Here is a 20,745-nt window from a genome sequence, read left to right on the forward strand (position 1 = left end):
CCTCTTGTCCATTCTTGCTTTTCTACCTTTCTCTTCTACTAAGAAATCTTCTACCAGAAATCTGTTTTAGTATGACTGATCAACGCAAAAGTTAGAACCAGAACAAATTTTGAGTTCAACAAAATCTGAAAGCCCCCATGGCTCCATCACACCCAACCAAGTGAAAGTGTGTGAAGATGTTATCACCCTGCTGCCTGCTGAATGGTAAGAGACAGGCCGATTCATGTCGAGTCGCCACGAGGGACCGATTTGACATGGGTCATCCGCTGCCCTCCCCTTCAGCTCAACTTCTCCCCTGGCCATCTGAACCACCAGGTGAAGATTTACTTTTCCTGTGATATTGGGATTGATGCTATAGATTACTAAAAGTAATTTAGCGTTAGTTCAGGAGTAGGATCTCCCTTCAATACAACCATGATATGGAATCGTAAAGTAAAGGGAGAAGTTCCAGCGCAACTTCTCCCCTGGCTATCTGAACCACCAAGTGAAGATTTACTTTTCCTGTGATACTGGGATTGATGCTATAGATTACTAAAGTAATTTAGCGTTAGTTCAGGAGTAGGATCTCCCTTCAATACAATCATGATATGGAAACGTAAAGTATTTCACTCGTACTTCCCAATAACCTCTCACCTGCTAAATGGTGCATTAAAGTGATTTCATTGATCAGTATTAAAGTTTATCCACTTAGTGGTTTACTGTGTTTACACAAGTTAATACAGCTTGCCGAGATAATCATTAACTGCGTCATCCGGTATAAAATGGTCCTCAGTTGTCTGTCGCTGTATTCAAGGCTTCATTCATACATTTATTAATTGTTCATCGCTGTATTCATATTGCATTTATTCATGGTTGCATTTATCCATTCATTTGTGTCTAGTAGTCATTAGTTGTGTGTGTAGTTACTAGTTAATAAACCTTTCATTTATAAAGAACTTGATTATTATGTGGTTTGTGTGTATGAAGTATTATGCTCACTGTACATGAGTCAAGAACTTAGTAGCAACCTACAGAACTGAGACTGAATTAATTAATCATTTTCCCTTCTAAGGGTGATGCCCCGAGGTGAGTTCAATTCTGTTCTTTAGTATAAATATTGATTATTTCTGATTATTTCTGATAGCCGAAGTTGAGTGTCATATATATATATATATATATAACTGTATACATTTCTTGTAAATATAATTTAGTTTTCCTTTTTATTTCTTCTTTTCTATGTTCTATTTTATTGGCTATTTTATTGTTTATATTCTATTCTAATTTAAATATTTGAATATCTGTTTATACATTTTCTGTGTGTGTAGTAATGAAGCGGGCTACAACTGTATTTCATTGTGTATTGTATAATGACAAATAAAAAACCTTGAATTCCTGGATGATCTAAACTGAAATTGGCCATCAATGTTTGGGTATAAATAGAAGTCATTCATATGACTGAGGCTTTAATGAGGCCAGACTCTTCTGGTCACAACAATAAACTCAGAAAAACAGTCGACAGTATATTCACAGTATACTGACTTGTAAATGGTCAACCACACATAACAAAATTTAGTTTGGGCAGAGGGGGATGCAATGTTTTGCACTATTCCCACAGGCACTCTGTCCTGATTTGATTCTCTGCAACGCTAATAAGAATTAACTCAAACCATCTGTTCTACATGCGTCCTACAGGTTTCTGATAATTTACTGAATCGAGTGAACATGTATGTCCTACGTACATACTGTAAGCATTTCTTTGTTTACATGTTTTTTCAAACTTTTGGGTTGCACTAATTATTGATGCAATTTCTTTCATGAAAATTATGAGAATGTATTCTCATATGTGTAATTCCCTATATGTATAGTTATTATGGAAGTCTATCCATACCTGTACAGTTGAGGAGGATCTGTGTTTCCGTGTTGTGGTGGTGGACATCATGGTAGTAGTCTCAATGAAGGTAGTGGACATCTCTGGAGGCATGGCTGTGGTCCTGGCTGAGCCTGCCACACTGGGCACATCACCTACCAACCTCACACTGCCATTAATCTTGATGTTAGGGTTGCCCTCAGCAGCCATGTTCAACACCTTGAGGCCATTGTAATAAAGGCCAGACAGTTGACCCTGAAAGGGCCGGCCATGATCACTGCCACCAATTGCGACTGTTGCTTGAGTGTTGAAAATTGTTAGCTGCCGTCCTAGAGGAAACATCCAGATGTACGATATTTTCAACAGAGAAAGCCACGTTTTAATATAACTTTTTAGCTGCACTATTCATTTACAACAAGACAAAGGCCCTTATTTTTGTGGTGGTGCAACGACCAGCACAAGCAGAATTTCAACAGTTACAACTGGTATTTTCCTGACCTTGCAATTAATTTTGCCCGTCCGTGTGGTATTTTGGTGCCCAGAACAGTGCACAGGTCAGAGGAGAGGCGCAAACAGGTGGGAGGTTCATTCAAATGAGGCAGCAAGTTGTTGGTATTTTGGTGGAAATTGGGTTTTAGTCATTGAACAGAGAATAGAAGTGTTTCTCGTGCAACTTTCACTCCGTTTGCCAATTTGGTGATTTCATCAACAAGAGCAAACTAAATGCTTGCAGCAAATAATGGAATAATGCTTAAAATGGAAATAAATAATTTGCATTAAACACTCTCTACCTAAATTCATTTAAATCTGCATAGAAAATAACATTTAATGTGGTTAAAGCAGTTTGCATTGATCTATAAACAAATATGGGTGATACTTACATCTGTTGTCCACAAATGCTTTAATCCCTGCAGCCATCTGAAGGCAGCAGGACAGATATGTTGATAAATCTTCAGCCTCCAAGAAGTGCTGCAGTGCCATCCACTGGTGACCTTGATTAAATCACCAGCAAATGACACCAGGCTGCTACAAAATAACGACAGACACCTCTGCACACATCAGACTGGTCAGTTAGGACTCAGTATTCTGGCAGTTTATATATCAGATTATTGAGGCTCATCAATCCTTTGAATCTTTGCCTTCTTTCCAACTTTTTTTTAAGGAAAAGATTTCATGCATTTTGGTGCAACCCCTGTTGTGTCACATTAGTGATGATATGATGTGACCATTTACAGTGTAAGATACAGTAGAATTATGACTGAAATTACTGCCTCTGGTTGCATGCTCCATCCAGACAATAATGTGATTTCGTGGAAGCATCTCTCCATCTGTTGAGTCATTGTTGTGATTGGCTCAGCTATTTCAGAGCTATAAGATCCGTGATGTGACAAGCTGAGAACATATTTGTTAATCATCACATCCAGCCTTTTTGGGCTTTGCGCTGCAGGACATACATGAACCAAAATGGCAGATGAGCTTTAAGACTCCCACACAGTCTGTGTACTCAAGACCTACCACTTTGCGCTGGTCGTTGCACTTGCACAATTAAAATAGGACCCTCAGAGTCTACAGCCATGCCAGCGGCTACATGAAAATGTATGATAACATTTCATAATAATATGAAATTTCTTCTCAATTCATTACTATATATTTTTTTATTATATATTTAATGATTTTACAATTTATTGGTTATTTATTTACAATTATTGAGTTCCACATAGTTATGTATTTATCATTTTTAGCCCACATAAAGTTCCATATAAAGTTGCATGGGTTTTACATTCATGTTCATGCTAGTGACAATAGGTTTAATGGTAATTTGTTAGAACTTTGGTCAGAGAAGTTCAAAAGAAAGCTTGAATTAATATATTATGATTTGCATTAAAGTGGTATCGTCAAGGTTAAAGTATCACAGAAAAAAAAACTCAACACAGTTTTAGGAAACTCACACAATTCATTTAAGACTTAAAAAGAGACAATGAGCATACATTTAATCTTTTCATTATAGAAGATGAGGTTTTTCATATTATATCAGTATAGTGAACACACATAAGCATAGAAACATGTTTGTTTGAAATTACCTTTCTCTTGTAGCCACTCTTCTACTGGTCTGGCGTATTTGAAAGGAATTTTCTTATTGGCCATTTGATAGCGTTCAATGTCGCTGTTCCCTTTAAAGTTTAAGAAGACATTTATAAAAACATTTATTGATCATCAGCATCATATCACCTGGAGCAAATATCTCTTTCACTCACACTTTCCCCTAACATTTACAATATGTTTAAATGATTTTAGCTGAATATTACACTTTTATTAAACTTGTTTTAGTTACAGCACAACTAAGGCTCATTATCTTTGGTTTTTATACAAAAACAAACAAACAAAAAATGGATTAAAAAAATCAATAATAAAATAACTGGGTGAAAAGGTTTTTTGTTTGTCTGTTTATTTCTTTACTTTGAGGGGTTCTGGCATGTTGTCAGCAGCTCATCTGTGTATTCTCCCCATTTTTCCTCTTCACTTTGTATACAGTGTGTGCACTGATGTCATGTTTCATGTGATATCACCTCGCTCACCACGGAGTGCCATAACAAATGATACAGTTATGAATGTCTGTTTAGGATTATGTACGAGGGCATTTTCTGTGCCAAATGTAGTTATGTATTTATTTCATTGTCAAGTTAAATTTATGAAGATGGATCTTCCTTTTTGAAGGATTTAGGATTTACACAGCTCTTTGAAAATTATCTTTCAATTCAATTCAATTTCATTTATATAGCGCCAATTCATAACAAAAGTTATCTATGTGAATGTACAATAGCAAATGCTTTTGTTTGTATTTTACCCCTGGGTGACTAAGCATGCTGTGACATCACATGCACACTCTCTGTTAGTGGCCACTGGCACTCCACAGATACATGTGTTAATTTGTGGGACTTTACCTGAACTTTTTATTATGAGACCACATGCTCTTTCGTTCTGTAAACAAAGGAAAGCCATATAACTCAGTTTCCCACAATCCTCCCGACTTCACACCTGTGTACTCCCCCCATGGACCCAGCTTCCAGCTACCATTGGTCAGTCTGAACTGTGATCTGTGATGTCACCAGGTCAATAGAAGGATCAGCAGCCACTGTTCTTTCTTTCTTCTCCAGGAATTCTTCTAAAGCAGCAGACAGCTGCACACAGCAGAACTGAACTCTCTCTCTAATCTAAAGCAGCGCTGCGAGGGCCTGCGTAAGATTTCTGAACAAAGCTTAGCACCAACAGCTAATACACAAAGTCTGCCAGCTGACTTTAAGAAGCAACTAAGAATGTTAGCACCAAGCTAACTGTAAGAAGAACAGAGAACGGAGCAACCGGCTTCCTCCGATATGCATCGGAATACTGCACAGCAAGGACCACAATTCTTTCCACCTTGGCCTTGACACTAGCTATTAATGGTAATTTTGGTTATAGTTATTAATTTAATTCTTAATCAGAGTTCTAAATTAATAGTTTAGTGTATTTTATGAGACTGAATCAATTAATTAGCTATCCTTTTCTGTTATTTAAGGGTGGTGCTTCGAGGACTTTATTCACTGAAGGTATTTTTTTTTATTATCTTTGATAAGTCTGATAGCCATAATTAATTGATTTTAACAATTGTGATTCCCAACAGCTGTAACAGGCCAAAAGACGTACAGAGGGAAGACCCAATAACTTAATTGGGTCTTAATTTAGGTAAGAGGAAGGAGCAGATTTACACTCATTTCAATCTATTAGAATAAAAACACTGTTTTAAAAACAGAATCTAACTTATGTTAAATTCACCTCAGGGGCACCTCTCTTTTACAAAGAGAAAATCTTGATAGTCATTTATAATAAATAAATAAATTAATTAACTAATAATCGATTTAGTCTCAATCTGAAGTTGCTACAGAGTTCTTGTCTCATGTACAGGGACTGGGAAATGTCATACACACAAACCACATAGCCTGATCAAGTTCTTTTATAAATGAAAAGTTTATTAACTAGGCTACAAACTACACACACACACGACTATAACTACAAGACTACACAAACACAATTACAACACAACTAATGAATATAGTTCATTTATTGCTCAACGGAAGGAAGCAACTCGATTGGCCAAACACTAAAGTTGCAGGCAGCAATTAGCAAAGTCACTTCAGCTTACTTAATTCAGTTTGAAAGGAGTGAGACCAATCACACACTTGTTCCATCATCAGAAAGCCTGCGGCATTTCAACAACTGCGCACTCAAAGTTCCGCCATTCGCCCTCCCTTCATCGGGTTTGAACGAAACTTGGTATGTATGTTCAGGAAATAGCACAGGATGTCTACGGTAAGTTTAATCAGGATTGCGCAAAGGCATCTTGAGTTCTGGGCAAATATGTCATAGACCACGCCCACTTGCACAAATCAATATGAAACACCAAATTTGGTGAAATTGATGATGACTGGATAAATCATTAATGAGTTATGGCCAATTTTCTGCTAAGCCCCTCCCTTTGTAAAGATATTTTAGTTGATGGCAGCCATATGTTTTGACGGATCTTGCTCATTTATAAAAGAAATGTGAATCTCAGTCCTGCAATGCTGTATAAAAATCTTGGTGTCGATAGAGTCAAAATTCAAAAAGTTAATTTTATTGTTTTTCACATTATGCAAATTAGCAAAAAATAATTATGGCGGACTTTAATGGTCCCAGAGGCTTTTTCATAGAGCATATTGAGCTTGACTTGTGTGAGAAATTTGAATTCAAACAGAGTCAAGATGTGAGGGGTTTGGCCTTTCCAAAATTGCCCTTTTTGGGCCTTTATTACAGTGCAACAATGTGGCCAATTGGTCTCAAATTTCTGTGGAAGCTTTTGCACATCATTTCCAGTTATTGGGCCACGTTTTGTGTTTCTAGCTTATTCCACCTCACGGCAATTTGAGCTGTGGTATAAGACAAATAATAATTATAAACCGGCACAAACTCAATAGGGTTCCTAAAATTAGCTGCAAGCGCCAATAGGCGGGTTCAAACCTGTTTTCGCTCAACAGAAGGAAGCAGCTCGATCAGCCAAAATTAAAGCCATAGGCAGCAACGAGCAAAGTAACTTCAGCTTGCTTAATTCAGTTTGAAAAAAGTGATTGGTCAATCACACACTTGTTCCATTATCACAAAGCCTGCAGCGTTTCAATAATTGCACACTCAGAGTTCTGCCATTCATCCCTCCTGGTGTGTACAGAATGTTCAGGAAATAGCATCTAATGTCTATGGTAAGTTTTATCAGGATTGCTCAAAGGCATCTTGAGTTATGAGCAAATATGTGATAGGCCACGCCCACTTGCACCAATCAATATGCCACTTTAGATTTTGGTTAATATTTGCCCCTAGCCACAGCATAAGACAAATAATACATATAGCTGCAAGAATTACGTGGTTCAAGCCAACACAGACTTTCAGGGCATGCAGGGTCTTTTGTAGACATATCCTGTAAGTTTTGTGATGATTGGACAAACAAAGCCTGATTTATAGTCTGATTTGTGTTATGCCACGCCCAGTTTTTTGCATTTGTAGTGCCCCCTAGGGGTTGATTTGAATGAAACTTTCAGGGTATGTTTCAGGTACTTATGTGGACATCTTCAAGTTTTGTAATGCCCAACGATTGTTGACTTTGGTCTATTTATGTGCTTGAGCCACGCTCCTTTTGAAGTTCAAACTAAATAAGATATCAACAAGCTTTATATAACTTTTGATTTATAGTCAAAACCTAACACGGCCACCCACCACTGAGTCTGGTTCTGTCCAAGGTTTTTTTCTTGCAACTGTCGCCAAATGCTTGCTCATGGTGGGATTTGTTGGGTCTCTGTAAATAATATTATAAAGAGTATGGTCTAGACCTGCTCTATAGGAAAAGTGCATTTCTGTTCTGAATTGGCGCTATATAAATAAAATTGAACTGAATTAAATTGAATTGATAACTTTGGTCCAGTTATGGTCCACCGAAAATGTGGTAGCAATTGGAACTATAGGAGGAGAATCTAGTTAGGTGGACTTTAGTGTCCCAAGAGATGTAGAGCATATTAAGCTGGACTTGTGAGAGAAATTTCAAGTTATTCGGACTTATGGTATGAGGGGCGTGTCTATTCAAAATTGCATTTTTGAGCCTTAATTACAGTGCCACCATGTGGCCGATTGGGTTCATATTTCTGTGGAAGCGCATACACTTATTTTCCAGTTATTTGGCCAAGTTTAGTGTTTCTAGCTCATTCCATTTCTAGCTCACGGCTTTCTAGCTCTCGCCACAAATAATAGTAATAAGACAGCACAAACACAATAGAGTTTCAGTCCCTTCGGGGCTTAAATCCCTAATTAAAACTGCAGGCAGCGATGAACGGGCCCTCGCACCTGACCAAATGTCAGGGCGTGCCGCAGTTGTGTCGTGATTGCCGGAGGTTTGGTCGACGCGGCTCTGAATTTTCACATGTTTTGGATGCTGCGTGGACGAGGTAAATGTCACTTCCTGTGTTCGCTATGTGGTGCTCAAGAACACCAACTAATTACACGGTTTAAGTTCTAGTATATTATGTGTGGACCACACCCTGAAAATTTCATGTAAATCAAATAATGACTGTCATCGAAGGCTTACTTCCTGTTGCCAGTTGGTGGCGCAATGACTACAACTCCTAATTGGCATGAAGATATGCTCAGGCCAGGAGTCTTATCAAACATGTGAAATTTGGGGCAGATTGGACAATGTACACTCGTTACAATAACTTTGTGTTTCACAGCAAATAATGCGTCACCATGACAACAGTGTTTGATGGAAATTTCTTTATGGTGAAATATTATCAAGGTCTGAACAAATATGACGTGGATCTAGTTAGCCTGGTAGGTGTATAGTCTGCTGGAGTATAGGGCCTGTAACTTCTTGCTGTCAGTAGGTGGCGCTATTACTATGTCTGAATTTTGACATGAAGATGTCTTCAGGGCGGGACTATTATCAAACTTATAAGTTTGAGGCAGATTTGACCATGTATAGTCAAGATATAAGAACTTCCTCTTTCATGGTGAAACATCAAAATTTGCTGCCACGCCACAAATACGCCATTCAACATTTTTCATTTTCAAGTTCTTAAGATTGCACTGCGAAAAATTGAAGTCGATATGATTAAATCTCTAGGAGGAGTTTGTTAAAGTACGAAGCCTGTAAATGGCGAAAAATCACCTAAAAGTGCACAGTAACTTCAAAATGGCTGACTTCCTGTTGGGTTCAGGGTATAGGTCCAAGAGGGTTTTTTGTAAGTCTTGGGATGATACATATGTGCCTCTCAAATTCCAAGCAGAGATGAACGGGCCCTCGCACCTGATGGCATGTCGGGGCGTGTCACAGTCGGCCGTTGGACGCGGCTCTGAATTTTCATGTGTTTTGGATGCTGCACGGAGGAGTTGAATGTCACTTCGAGTACGCTACATTCTGCTAGAGAACACCCAGTAATTATACATTAAGTTCCACTATATGAAGTGTAGACCACACCGTGAAGATTTAATCTAAATCAAATGATGATTGTCACGCAATGATTACTTCCTGTTACCAGTAGGTGGCACAAGGACCACAGTGGTCACTGCTCTGGCCCTAATAATAATAATAATAATAATAATAATGAACTCTACAAAAACAATAGGTTCCTGGCACTTTCGTGCTCAGGCCCTAATAATGTTGCTCTTCTGTTGGAAGCAGATGCTACCCAGTGACTTTCTCAACTGTCTTGTAATGACATGATCCCATTGGCTTATCATATTTTGTAGCAGTAGGTTTTCATTGTTAACTGATACTGTCAGATTTGCAAACAATTATGAATGCCAACATGTTTGTACAGTAAAGATGAGTGTTGTACCTGTTGGGAAGTGTTCATTGATCGACCAGTTATCCACCTGCAGCGTAGCATTACCACCATTCCTGGTGAAGCGCACAACATGATACTTCCCATCATTCACTGGGATACTGCTCTCCTGCACACTGATATCCACTGTGCCAATGTTGAAAGTCACTCCAATTTTGCCTTGTTGCTGAAATGAGAAAACACAATTATTCATTATAAACACTGAAACAATGTTTGCTTTTTTTCTTGTGGAATAATATTTGTACATAATACTTAATAATACTACTGCAGTGTTCACTTAACATATTTTTTGTGTATGTGGATACACATGAGCTGCAATGTCATATACAGTAGACAAGTGAATAGAGATGGAGATGCTGTCTATAAGGTTTTCCTCCATGGAAAGATGTTGTTTTGCTAGGTAGCGGTGCCTTGTCCCGCTCCTTGTAATAAGATATCGACACAATGCAAGGGCACAGTCAGTGTGTTCAAGGCAGGCATCATGGTTGTTTAGGCTGGACGACTTTATAGAGTTAGAGAAGTTCACTCAAATGTACATTTGTTCAAACACACCTCACTTTTCACTTGCCTTGGTTGAAAAACCCACAGTGTGTTATTGAACTATGATTAGGATGCATTGTGACTGTGTTGAAATCTGATGTTTTTACATCACAGATCATTATCATGTTAGATGCCAGTAAAGGCATTAAAATATGAGTGTGGGACGGCTGCTCTGCTGCTGAACTGGACTGTAGTGTAACTGTAAAGGGTATTCATGAAAATGCATCTGTAAAAATAAAGAGATAATTCATTAATTTATTTGTATGTAGTAATAACTTTCTTCTCAAGTTTCTTTCTATATTTTATATAATGTGTGATGATGTTTGTGTGCACAGTTATGCACCGTGTAAGTGGCTGCTGAATGATGTCTAAATGTTTGATACAATTCAATAAAAAAAGACCAGTATGTCCTTGAGAATTCAATATTTTTGTAACAAGACTTGCAATATATTTGAACAAACTTTGCTTCACTGTAACCTGTGGGCTTTGATGACATCCATCACTATATTTTTTCAAAATATGCTAAATCAATTAACTCTAGCAACTGCAAAATGATGAGTCTAGATGCTTCCAAACCCTGGACATAAAAATGGTGTAAAATATGTCACCATTTGAGGCTATATGTGCAATATGTTCTTAAATGTGTCAAAGTTCAGTTTTTGTGAATGCTTAAGCTTTTCAATACAGCAAAAAGAAGATATTGTCTCATTTAGTGACAAACTGATATGCTGACTATATCTCTATGAGGTACATTGATAATGTTACCAATGACTATTCAGTTTTACCAAAATGAAAGTGGTTTTCACAGCTCCACAGACTTTTGATGCTTTAGAATTTGTATGTGCACATATATGCAATCAAATACTGAATACTAATAAGGCAAAGTGTTTTTTTTTGTTTGACTATTTAATAATCCAGGTTAATTTGTAGAAATCATTTATTAGTCAAAATGTTTTAGAGAAAGTGGAAATCATGTAAATATATCTCATGTTTCTATAGTTTCTACCTGATGCACTGGGATTTTCAGCCTCAGATGTGACTGAATGGCAATGACAGCAGACAATGGTGTTTATTGCTGAAAGGCAACAGACTCTTCACCTCTGCCTATATTATCTACTATAATATTATCCATAAAAGGATAAATCACAGATCATGAGGAGAAAAATCTTTCTAAATTTATTAAGGAAGTTGTTTATGGTTCCAAATCAGACCTACAGTAAATACAGATCCACTATTTTTAACTAAATGGTGAATCAGAAAACAAATAAAATCTAAAACTTGACAGTAGTACACCTGAGTTGGTTCTGTTATTTGTCCCGGTATAAAACTATGGTGTTGTGGTGTGAAAACAGTCCAACGTAGGGGTTTGTCAGTTTGATGAAAGACTTCCACAAAGTCTGATCTTGTGTATCCTTGCTCATTTCTTCATCTCCTCGTTCCTCTTCCTAACATAAATAAGGGATTTTGAATGTCCTTCATGATGGTGCACCGGAACAATTTCCGGGTCAAGCGAGGAGAGAGGCATTATCGAATAACGGAATAGTGATGTACAGCAGCAGGTAGTTGAGATGCTGTAGGAAAACGTGTTATTAAGTATGCTGAACTAGAAACAGGTAAGCATAAGGAAGACCAAAATAAGAATGGCTGTTTGTGAAACTCCTCACTGCTCAGCACATAGCATCGTGTCAACTGACACCCATAGCACACATCAGGCACACCAAACAGTAAAGGTACAGTAGTAAAACAAAGGAAAGCTGAGACAAATATGCAGAACGTGTGTGAGAACTTACTATGTGCAGCATGAGATAGTCCCCCAGACCAGGTGCGCTGTCAATCCTGACCAGGATGCCATCTTTCAGGGAGGTGCTGAAGCCGACGGTCAGCCTGTCTGTCCTGGTGCTCGGCCTCTCATTGGCTGGCCACTTGAATGTAATGAGGCCTCCTCCTTTACCAAAGATGTATGTCGTCCCAGCTGAACAGAGCAGGAGGAGGAAATATAAATAATAAACTCAACCCCATCCTAACTCTAAATATATGTGCCCATGAATACACTGGATATATTGGTAATGTGCTGTAACAGGTAAGTAAGATACAATTTGGGGTTCAGTGTCTTGCTCAAGGACACTTTGGCATGTGAATTTTGAATTTTTCTTGATTGTTAGAGAGTCTAGGTTGCTGTTGGACGTAGGGAATAGCAAGATAGGAATGACTTTTTACTATATATGAGCATCTGCTTTGTGCTTTTGGTAAATAAAACCAAATAGATAATTCTGATCTATTGAAAGACCTTTTTCTCTTTTTTGACTACTTCAATTTACACCCAAGGCCCTAGGCTCTTAAGCAGTGCCCAGACTGACACTTGCTTTAGATTTTGGAGTCCATCAGAACCAGTTAACACTGCACTGAAAATACTGCATCATATTGTTGTTTGGAGAGGTTCCGAATAGGTTTTCGGACATATATTTATCTTCCCCTTCATTTTCTATAACAAACTGAAATTCCCTCATTTTGTGGTTGTTAGTACTTGTAAATATGTTATATATGTCATTAGCTCCAAGAGATTATCTATTAAAAAAACAATATTTCTTGATATTTCTTGAATATTGAAAAGCACATTTTAGCCATTTTGCAGAGATTTCGCATAAGTCTGGCACACAAAAGCACGCCTAGGTACACTGCTAACAAATTATAGCCCTGTAAAACCTTTAGTACTTTTACATATCAATCTGAAATTTGGTACACTTATGAACAAGAAGTGTTCGAAGCAGGAAATGTAAAATTCATATTTTAGTAGGATCTGTAGAGGAATAAATTGTGACTTAGCAGCTAAAGGTTAATATTGTAACAGTTAACCAAAAGTACTAACAGCTTATTGCTTTAAAGAGTAGAATTTTACTGTGAGTGCTTGTCAGATGGAAAAAATGTGTTGGTCCAGCTGAGAGAAGACAGAGATCAGACATTATTATGTCAACACTTCAGCCTTGACTCAGTGTATGCAGCAAGCAGTCAAAACCAGGCATGAGAAAGGAGACTTTGTTATGAGAAGAATCGATCTGATGCATGGGGTATGGGAGTGTTCATGGAAGTTGTTTGTAACTCAGAAATTCACAGAAATTCCTGTTAGAGAGAGACTACTCAAAGACTGCACATTTTGCTATGAGATATTCATGTCGAAGTCTCTCTCCGTGTACAAGAATAAAAACTTGTATTCACAGTTATATCGATTTCAGCTTTATTTTAAGAACCTAAAGTTGACAGAATTTTTCTCTGACATCTGGCCTCATGAACAGGATGGCGCCTGAATCTGGACCGAGGGTCAACTGCCAGCAGGGGTGTGGAGACTCTCAGGGAGAGTTCTTTGCTGACAAACAGGGGACTGGATCCCATCTAAGGTCGGACATGGGCAGCGAACAGTGATTGCTCCATCTATTTGTAAGTATATACGTTTCTGTGAATTCATGTTTTGACTTAAAGAAGTTTAAGAAGCAATGTGTTTTTGTGAAAAACATGTGAAACTGCTTAAGATAGATACTCAGACAGTGAATTGTCTAGACAAAAAGAAATATAATGGGAGCGTGATTCCTCTGGGAGGTTGCTTAGAAGTTGAAAGTCCTGTGTGGCAGACCCATTAGAGGTATAAGCCATACGTCTATGAGTGAATGGAAGCAAAGAGAGAAGAAAAAAAACGAAGTATGATGAGTTTGTGCTAGCGTGTGTGTGTGAAGGAGGGTGAGTGAATTTTGTTTAACTCTCATTTAGGTCCCGAACAAGACGATTCCAATGACTACTCAAGAATGCCCTCATTGCAGGACTCCCCCGGAACTCAGAGCAACAGCAACAAAAGCCTGCATTGGATGGGAGGTAGCAGACTTAAAGACTGTTTGGGTGGACATTGTTCATGCTGAAAGAAATCAGACTGACCTCCATAAAAAAAGGGTAACAAAGTGCAACAAGCACAGTTAATGTTTTAACAGGAGGAATGAATCTGGCCTCCTGTGGGTGTAACCACGGAGGTGGTCGTGGCAGAGGACAAGGTGGACGCCAACAGCACCCTCGCACCCAAAGACATGACTCACGAGATATCACTCAACTGAGATGCTACAACCATTGCTCATAACTGCCCCTGTAACGTACACACAACCCAGAGAAAACCAACATTTGTTCATGAATGACTAACTGACTTTTGGACTCCTGATGCCAAAGAGGCATTTACTGACCCAGCAGCAGATATTTCATGGGCATTGGGGTAGCCTATTAAAAAATACAGAACCAAATTGAAGTTGTTCATGAGTCTGTTCGCTAATGGCCGGAGAACAAAATGATCTCTTCATCACTACAAGGTCTGCTGCAACTATGTTCTCTACAACCCCACCTTGTTCTCCTTCTGTGTTGTCTGCCTGTTCTCTTCCTGTGTTGTCGCGAAGTTTCAGAGCGTCCCCATAACCATAGTAACTCACTATCACCCCTGACTGCTGCCAGAAGAGCCACTGAGTGAGATTACTCTGAGCAGCATGCATGGGAAAAAATTAGCCTACAATATAATAGATTTGTGTATATTTCTCACTTTCCTCCTGATGGTCAGAATAACTCAGCAGATTTGTCATTAGTCACTTTTTAGAAATAAAGTCACTGAAAAGTTGTTAAGTTGGCAACACTGCGTGTGTTGCTAACGTTTCTGCTGAGCTGCTGGCTGGCTGAGAGTGACAGGAGAGAAAGGAGTTGGAAGTGGGACTGGGAGCTTGAGTGGGCGCTGTTTCTGCGTGGTTCTAGTGCGTGCAGTTTCTCCAGTTTTTTTTAATATAACATTAGTTTTCGGACTGTAAAAAGTGGAGGAGTCCAATACTGCCTTCTGAAAAAGTGCAGGGGACATGTACCCCCCCCCGTAAATTACGCCCTTGTACTGACCTAAAATTCTGTTCTCCCTTCCATGTCTAGGTTTACCTGACTACACAAAATCTTTGACTGATAAAGGAGGATGGATTCATGTCAGCTGTTCTCAAACAACCACATGGTGGCAGGCAATGCCCAATTGAATATTATTCAAAATGATTCTCCCCCACAGATAGAGCCATGATAGCATGCCTAAGAGCTGAAGCTGCCACAACTGAAGCTGTTCTAATCACTGCTGACCTAGTGGCAATGCAGTTCATGTATCTTATGCTGTCCACTCTCTCATTCAACAAGCTGAAACAGCTCACCTAACTCCTGAGATGCTGGACACTGTATATAGACACTGGTTTGCATCATGGTTTTCATCATATGTAGAAATTTTTTGTAAAAAGTGTTGATTCCTTGATTTGTGCTAGGGGAAGGTAGTATACCATTTCGTCACATTCTGCAACAATATGGATTTTGCAATACCGTCAATATGGTGATAAACAATTTAGTAGATTAAACCTAATGTGCTTTACTGTTGCTGCAATAACATGCAGGTAGAAAGCTACGCACATACTGGAGTTAGATCCAGTAACACTATTTTCCTCGCTAATGCCGACTCCAGTAACACAAAGATGTGGAAGGTAATATTACAAGCAAAGCATGCCAGTTTCTCTGTTGTTGGCTGCAAAAACTAACACAAATGTCTTCATCTTCTCCCACCATCCGCGGAAGTGAAGACTAGATTAATAAAGTAGATTAACTTTATTTTGATGGAAATGTCCCCACATCAACTGGAAAACTCTTAAATGTGTGCGCTATGTTAACCATTTTACTTCGGACTACTTTCTTAATGAGGGCCAGTACAAAGTAGGATTCGCTCCAAAACTGAAGCTCAAGGATGGATCGATACCGACTTCAAACTTGGAAGCTGTAAGTTTTGCCATTTTTATGTTGCTTTACTATTTTTTTGTTGCAGATTAGCCTGTTGAACGTGGGGTTAGCATGTTGCAGGGCTAATGTGGCTAGCATCTATTGTACTCCCACAGACTGGGACTAATGTTGTAATAGTGAGGGTAGTAGGTTGGATGTGGAAAACTGTTTTTTTCACGTTGCTTTTTGTGGAACTTCATACTGCAATGCTAGTTTAGCTGGCTTTGTTGTTACATGAAAGCCCCCTCTGCTCTTGCCAGTGTTATGTCCCAATTGGTTTTCAAACTAACTGGTTCCTGTACACGTGCAACACATTGTGTGCACCTAACAGCAGATTAAATTTCTTTTTTCGTAGGTGGCTGTGATGTAGTGTTCACTTATACAGTCATATTCGCCACAGTAGATATGACATGCGACTTGAAAATCACCAGTAATATGTTTGCAAATGTGTGACAAATCTGGTAACAGAGGCAGACCACAAGTGCTGCTGTATGTGTGTCTGTTGCTGCCGTATGTAAATGTACTTGATAGACATGTCCTGTGGTACACTGACTGATATATACTACTGTATGGGTTTTCTGCTAAATAAATGCTGTTGAGATGCCTAAGCCTGCTCCTTGTCTAACTCTGAGAATTAATCATATTACATTTACTTATTAACCTACATTATGGGGCAGGCTACTTCTCCCAAAACACATGTAGGCCTATATCTAATTTTCAATCTGTTTTTTGGAGTCAATAAAAATATCTGTTTTTTAAATAATTTTTTCTTTCTCAAGATATGTTTCCTGACATGCCAATAGGGTCCTTGCAGCAGTTGCTGCTCAGGCATCGGAGTTCTGAAATGTGGAAATCCGATGCCACGCCACGGACAAGCCGTTCAACTAAAAATCACAAGCTTCACAATATAGCATCATCAATGTTTTAAGGCTTTTATGCCAAAATGTGAGCTGGATCTGTTCATCCTGCTAGGAGGAGTATTTCAAAGTATAAAACATGTAATTTCCTGTTGCCAATAGGTGGCGCTATGATATGTAGATGTCTTAAGGGTGGGACTTTTATCAAACATGTGAAGTTTGGGGCAGATGTGACCATGCACAACTTCCTTTTTCATGGCGAAACATTGAAATTCGCTGCCCCATAACAGCCACACTTTTCGATGAAAAGTCAAGCTTTGAGCAACTTTTCATCGTGAAGATCTTTAGATTGCTCTGCAAAAATGTGAAGTCGATCTGATTAATTCTCTAGGAGGAGTTTGTTAAAGTACCGAGCCCATAAATTGCAAAAAATGATCACTAAATTCAAGAGGCTTTTTTTTTTTTTTTTTTTTTTTTTTACGTCAGGACATGATATATGTGTCCCCCAAATTTCGTACATTTAGGTGAAACGTGTCACAGGGGCTGCTCTGTAGGGGGCACTAGTGATCCATTTTGCCACACCCATTTGCTAGACCCATATCAAATATACATTTTCACCACTTTGGGCAAAGCTTCGTGAGTTTTCTAGCACCTTTAGCCCCTCAAAAATGCGATTCATTTGGAGGAATAATAATTCCTTGCATTTCAATGAGCGATGATTGGGCCCTCGCACCTCCACACACGCGTTGACCACACCACATAAATTTCGTGCAAATTGGATCACCTTTGCCATGGAAGGTTTACTTCCTGTTGCCAATAGATGGCATTATGACTTTACGTCATTGTTGGCCTGTAGATGTGATCAGGGTGGGACTCTTATCAAACATGTGAAATTAGAGGCAGATTGGACAGTGTAAACTGAAGTTATAGCAACTTCCTGTTTAAATATTACTTTCTGTGTCTACTATGTGGCGCTAGAGAACACACACTAACAACGCTATGACAATATTTTGTTATTGTCATAGATGTGTTCAGGGTGGGACTCTGATGGAACCGTGAACAGTAAAGTTACAACCACTTCCTGTTTCATGTTTCCTGTTTACATCGAAATACGCCGCCCCTTAACAGAAACTTTGTTCGACAAAAACTCAAGGCAAGTTGCGACGCAAGTTGCAACGTGCGGCCCACGGAGGCAATGCAAGTCGGACATGCAGTCCCACGAGCAAATGTTATTGATCAAATGTTTTGAACCAGAATGGGCATCCTTTCTAGAAACCAACAACACCCCCGATATAACCACAAACACTCTCTGGGAAACAGCAAAAGCAGTTCTAAGAGGTAGAATAATAGCATATTCCATAAACAGGCAGTCTGGATAAACCACTCACCCTAGATGAACTGAGGAAAGCACTACTACTCGTGCCCAACAATGAGTCCCCAGGTTTAGATGGATATCCAGTAGAACTACTTTCAATAATATTTTTCAAAATGATCTCCGAAATCCTCCATAGTTTTAAAATCCCCCATCGTATGAATACTGCCTCGATTACACTTATCCCTAAACCAAACAAAGACCCTACACACTACTCCAACTACTGCCCTATATCTTTAGTAAACACTGATGTAAAGAGTATAAGCAAAACTTTATTAAGAATGGAATCTGTAATTTTATCACTTGTGCACACAGATCAGACTGGTTTCATCAAAGGGAGACACTCCTCAGAATATATGCATATGCAAAGATTATTCAACATAATTTATCTATATAAAACCAAAACAGAAACAAATATTAAGCATACTGCCATTACTTACAATTTAGATGCTGAAAAGGCAGTTGACAGGGTAGGTTGCCCCTTTCTCTTCACCTCCTTTAAACCATTTTGGCTTTGGCCCTTACTTCATCAACTGGATTAAGATTCTATATAACACACCCTCAGCATCTGTAATCCTCAATAGACAAATATCTAGATCATTCAACCTAAACAGAGGTACTAGACAAGGATGCCCATTATCAGCATTACTTGTTGCACTTTTCATAGAACCACCTGCCTCAGCCATAAGAGAGAGTGACAGCATTTCAGGCATTAAAACCAACTCACACCATCATAAAATCAGTCTATACGCTGATGACATCTTGTTATACCTAACAAATCCCTCAACCTCCCTCCCGTCAGACCACAATCTGATTAACAGCTTCAGCAAGGTTTCTGGCTACTCCATTTACTCTCTGACTTTAAGCCATTTTGACTGGGATGCTGAGGTTGGGGATCTACCAAGTGGCAACCTCTGGGGCTGAAAAATGAAACCAATCCAGAAGTGCCACAAACTGCAGTTCACTGAATGGCCACTTGAGGCTGGCTCCAAAAGGGAGTCAATCCTCATAGACCCCCATGTTAAAATGCCCAACTTTATAGCAAAAATAAACATGTTTACAGCTTGGTACAAAAAACAGTTTTGGTCTCTATGGTTTGGTCTTCATGACAACTGTGGAGAAATTTTTATTACTCACCTGTTTAAATTATATTAAGGCCTTAAAGTTCTGCATAATTAAGGGCTTGGCCACTTTGAGTGACACGTAGCTGCTCAGCGAGTCACCGAACTTGACCTCTTGGCCGTGTTCGTGCCTTTTGGAGACTTTTTCATGAAAATATCTGAAGAATAATGTGGCTTGCTGTGCAGTTAATTGTACCAACAGACCGTCCAAAAAGTCTGTGCTCCAGTTTTTTCGGTGAGTGAAATTCTAGTATTTTATTTATGTCTTAGCAATAATTGGCAGGTATTGGTGTCAGTACTCACCATACATCACATGTTAGCTAATTAGCCAGCTAATGAATTAGCCTTGGGTTAGCCTTCAAGCAAGACACCCAGCTATACTAACGATGCTAACTTAATGGGAGAGTATGTTAGCCACAGTTACCGGCATGCAATGAAGCCAAAACGTAATAGAGGACTGTCAGAATTTAGGGTAATAATGCTTTTGAACAAATGGCATCTGCGTTAGGTTAGAAAATGAAGGTCCACTTCGTTAGTTAGCTAACGTTATGCAAAACTTATGTTAAACTCGCTAAAAGGGCAATGTAAATTTAACGTAAAATTAATGCTAGACTTGGCTAGGTACTGTAGGTACTGTGGTGAGGGAGGGGAGCTGCTGTGGACACTGATTAGAATAAGTGGCTGCAGCTGTGCCTGGAGGGACAGACTACGAAGTGTTGAAAGGGAGCAAGTTGAGGTGGGTACACTGTTCTGGGAGGAGGCACTTCGTGCAGATGGCCAAGCCTAGCAGAGCACTCAGTGCTTGGGGTGTGTGCCGATGTCGGTTAGGGCTGCCAGCAGTGAAGACAGGTAGCTGGGATGTAGGGCAAGGTTCCTGAGGTTAGGTAAGATTAAATGAGTAGTATTAGGACGTGTGAGGGCGCTCTGCTTAGTCTACTTGTGTGTGTGCTTTTCCAGCATGACTTGCTCTCTTACCTGTCAGTGCTTGCACCCTATTGCTTTGCTTAGCATTTTGTTTTACTTTTACTCCAGAATACCTTATCCTACACTATCCACACACATCCACATGAACACTACTGCTTTCACTCACTATACACCTCATAAGCTGTCTAAAGTCAAGTAGCCAAGACTGGTACTTACAGTTTATGCTGTGTGTAGCAGGCGTGGTGGAGGCATCACAAGTGGCCATGACCTCAACAAGGACTGAAATAATATACATCTTGTAACAAATATAAAAGTGCCTTTCTTTCTCAACAGTCATATCTCGCACAGCGCGGTCGGTAGCAGTACAAAAATCCAAATC

General features: G+C 39.1%; 1 protein-coding gene across 21 annotated transcripts in view; it reads right to left on the bottom strand.

Annotated features, from left to right (window-relative positions):
- The window catches only part of nrxn3a (neurexin 3a), a 296,866-nt gene that overhangs the window by 32,369 nt on the left and 243,752 nt on the right, over positions 1 to 20,745 (bottom strand). For all 21 annotated transcript variants that reach the window (XR_006374521.1, XR_006374519.1, XR_006374520.1 and 18 more), the window contains 4 exons: positions 12,075 to 12,256; positions 9,739 to 9,910; positions 3,928 to 4,017; positions 1,868 to 2,175 (listed from right to left, as the gene is read on the bottom strand). Coding sequence is in view for 18 of the 21 variants with exons in the window: in XM_044166363.1 (XP_044022298.1) it covers positions 1,868 to 2,175; positions 3,928 to 4,017; positions 9,739 to 9,910; positions 12,075 to 12,256 (752 nt within the window). In the remaining 3 variants the exon portion in view is untranslated. The remainder of the gene's footprint in view (positions 1 to 1,867; positions 2,176 to 3,927; positions 4,018 to 9,738; positions 9,911 to 12,074; positions 12,257 to 20,745) is intronic.

Source organism: Siniperca chuatsi, linkage group LG15 (genome assembly GCF_020085105.1).
Source record: "Siniperca chuatsi isolate FFG_IHB_CAS linkage group LG15, ASM2008510v1, whole genome shotgun sequence".
NCBI classification, from domain to species: domain Eukaryota; kingdom Metazoa; phylum Chordata; class Actinopteri; order Centrarchiformes; family Sinipercidae; genus Siniperca; species Siniperca chuatsi.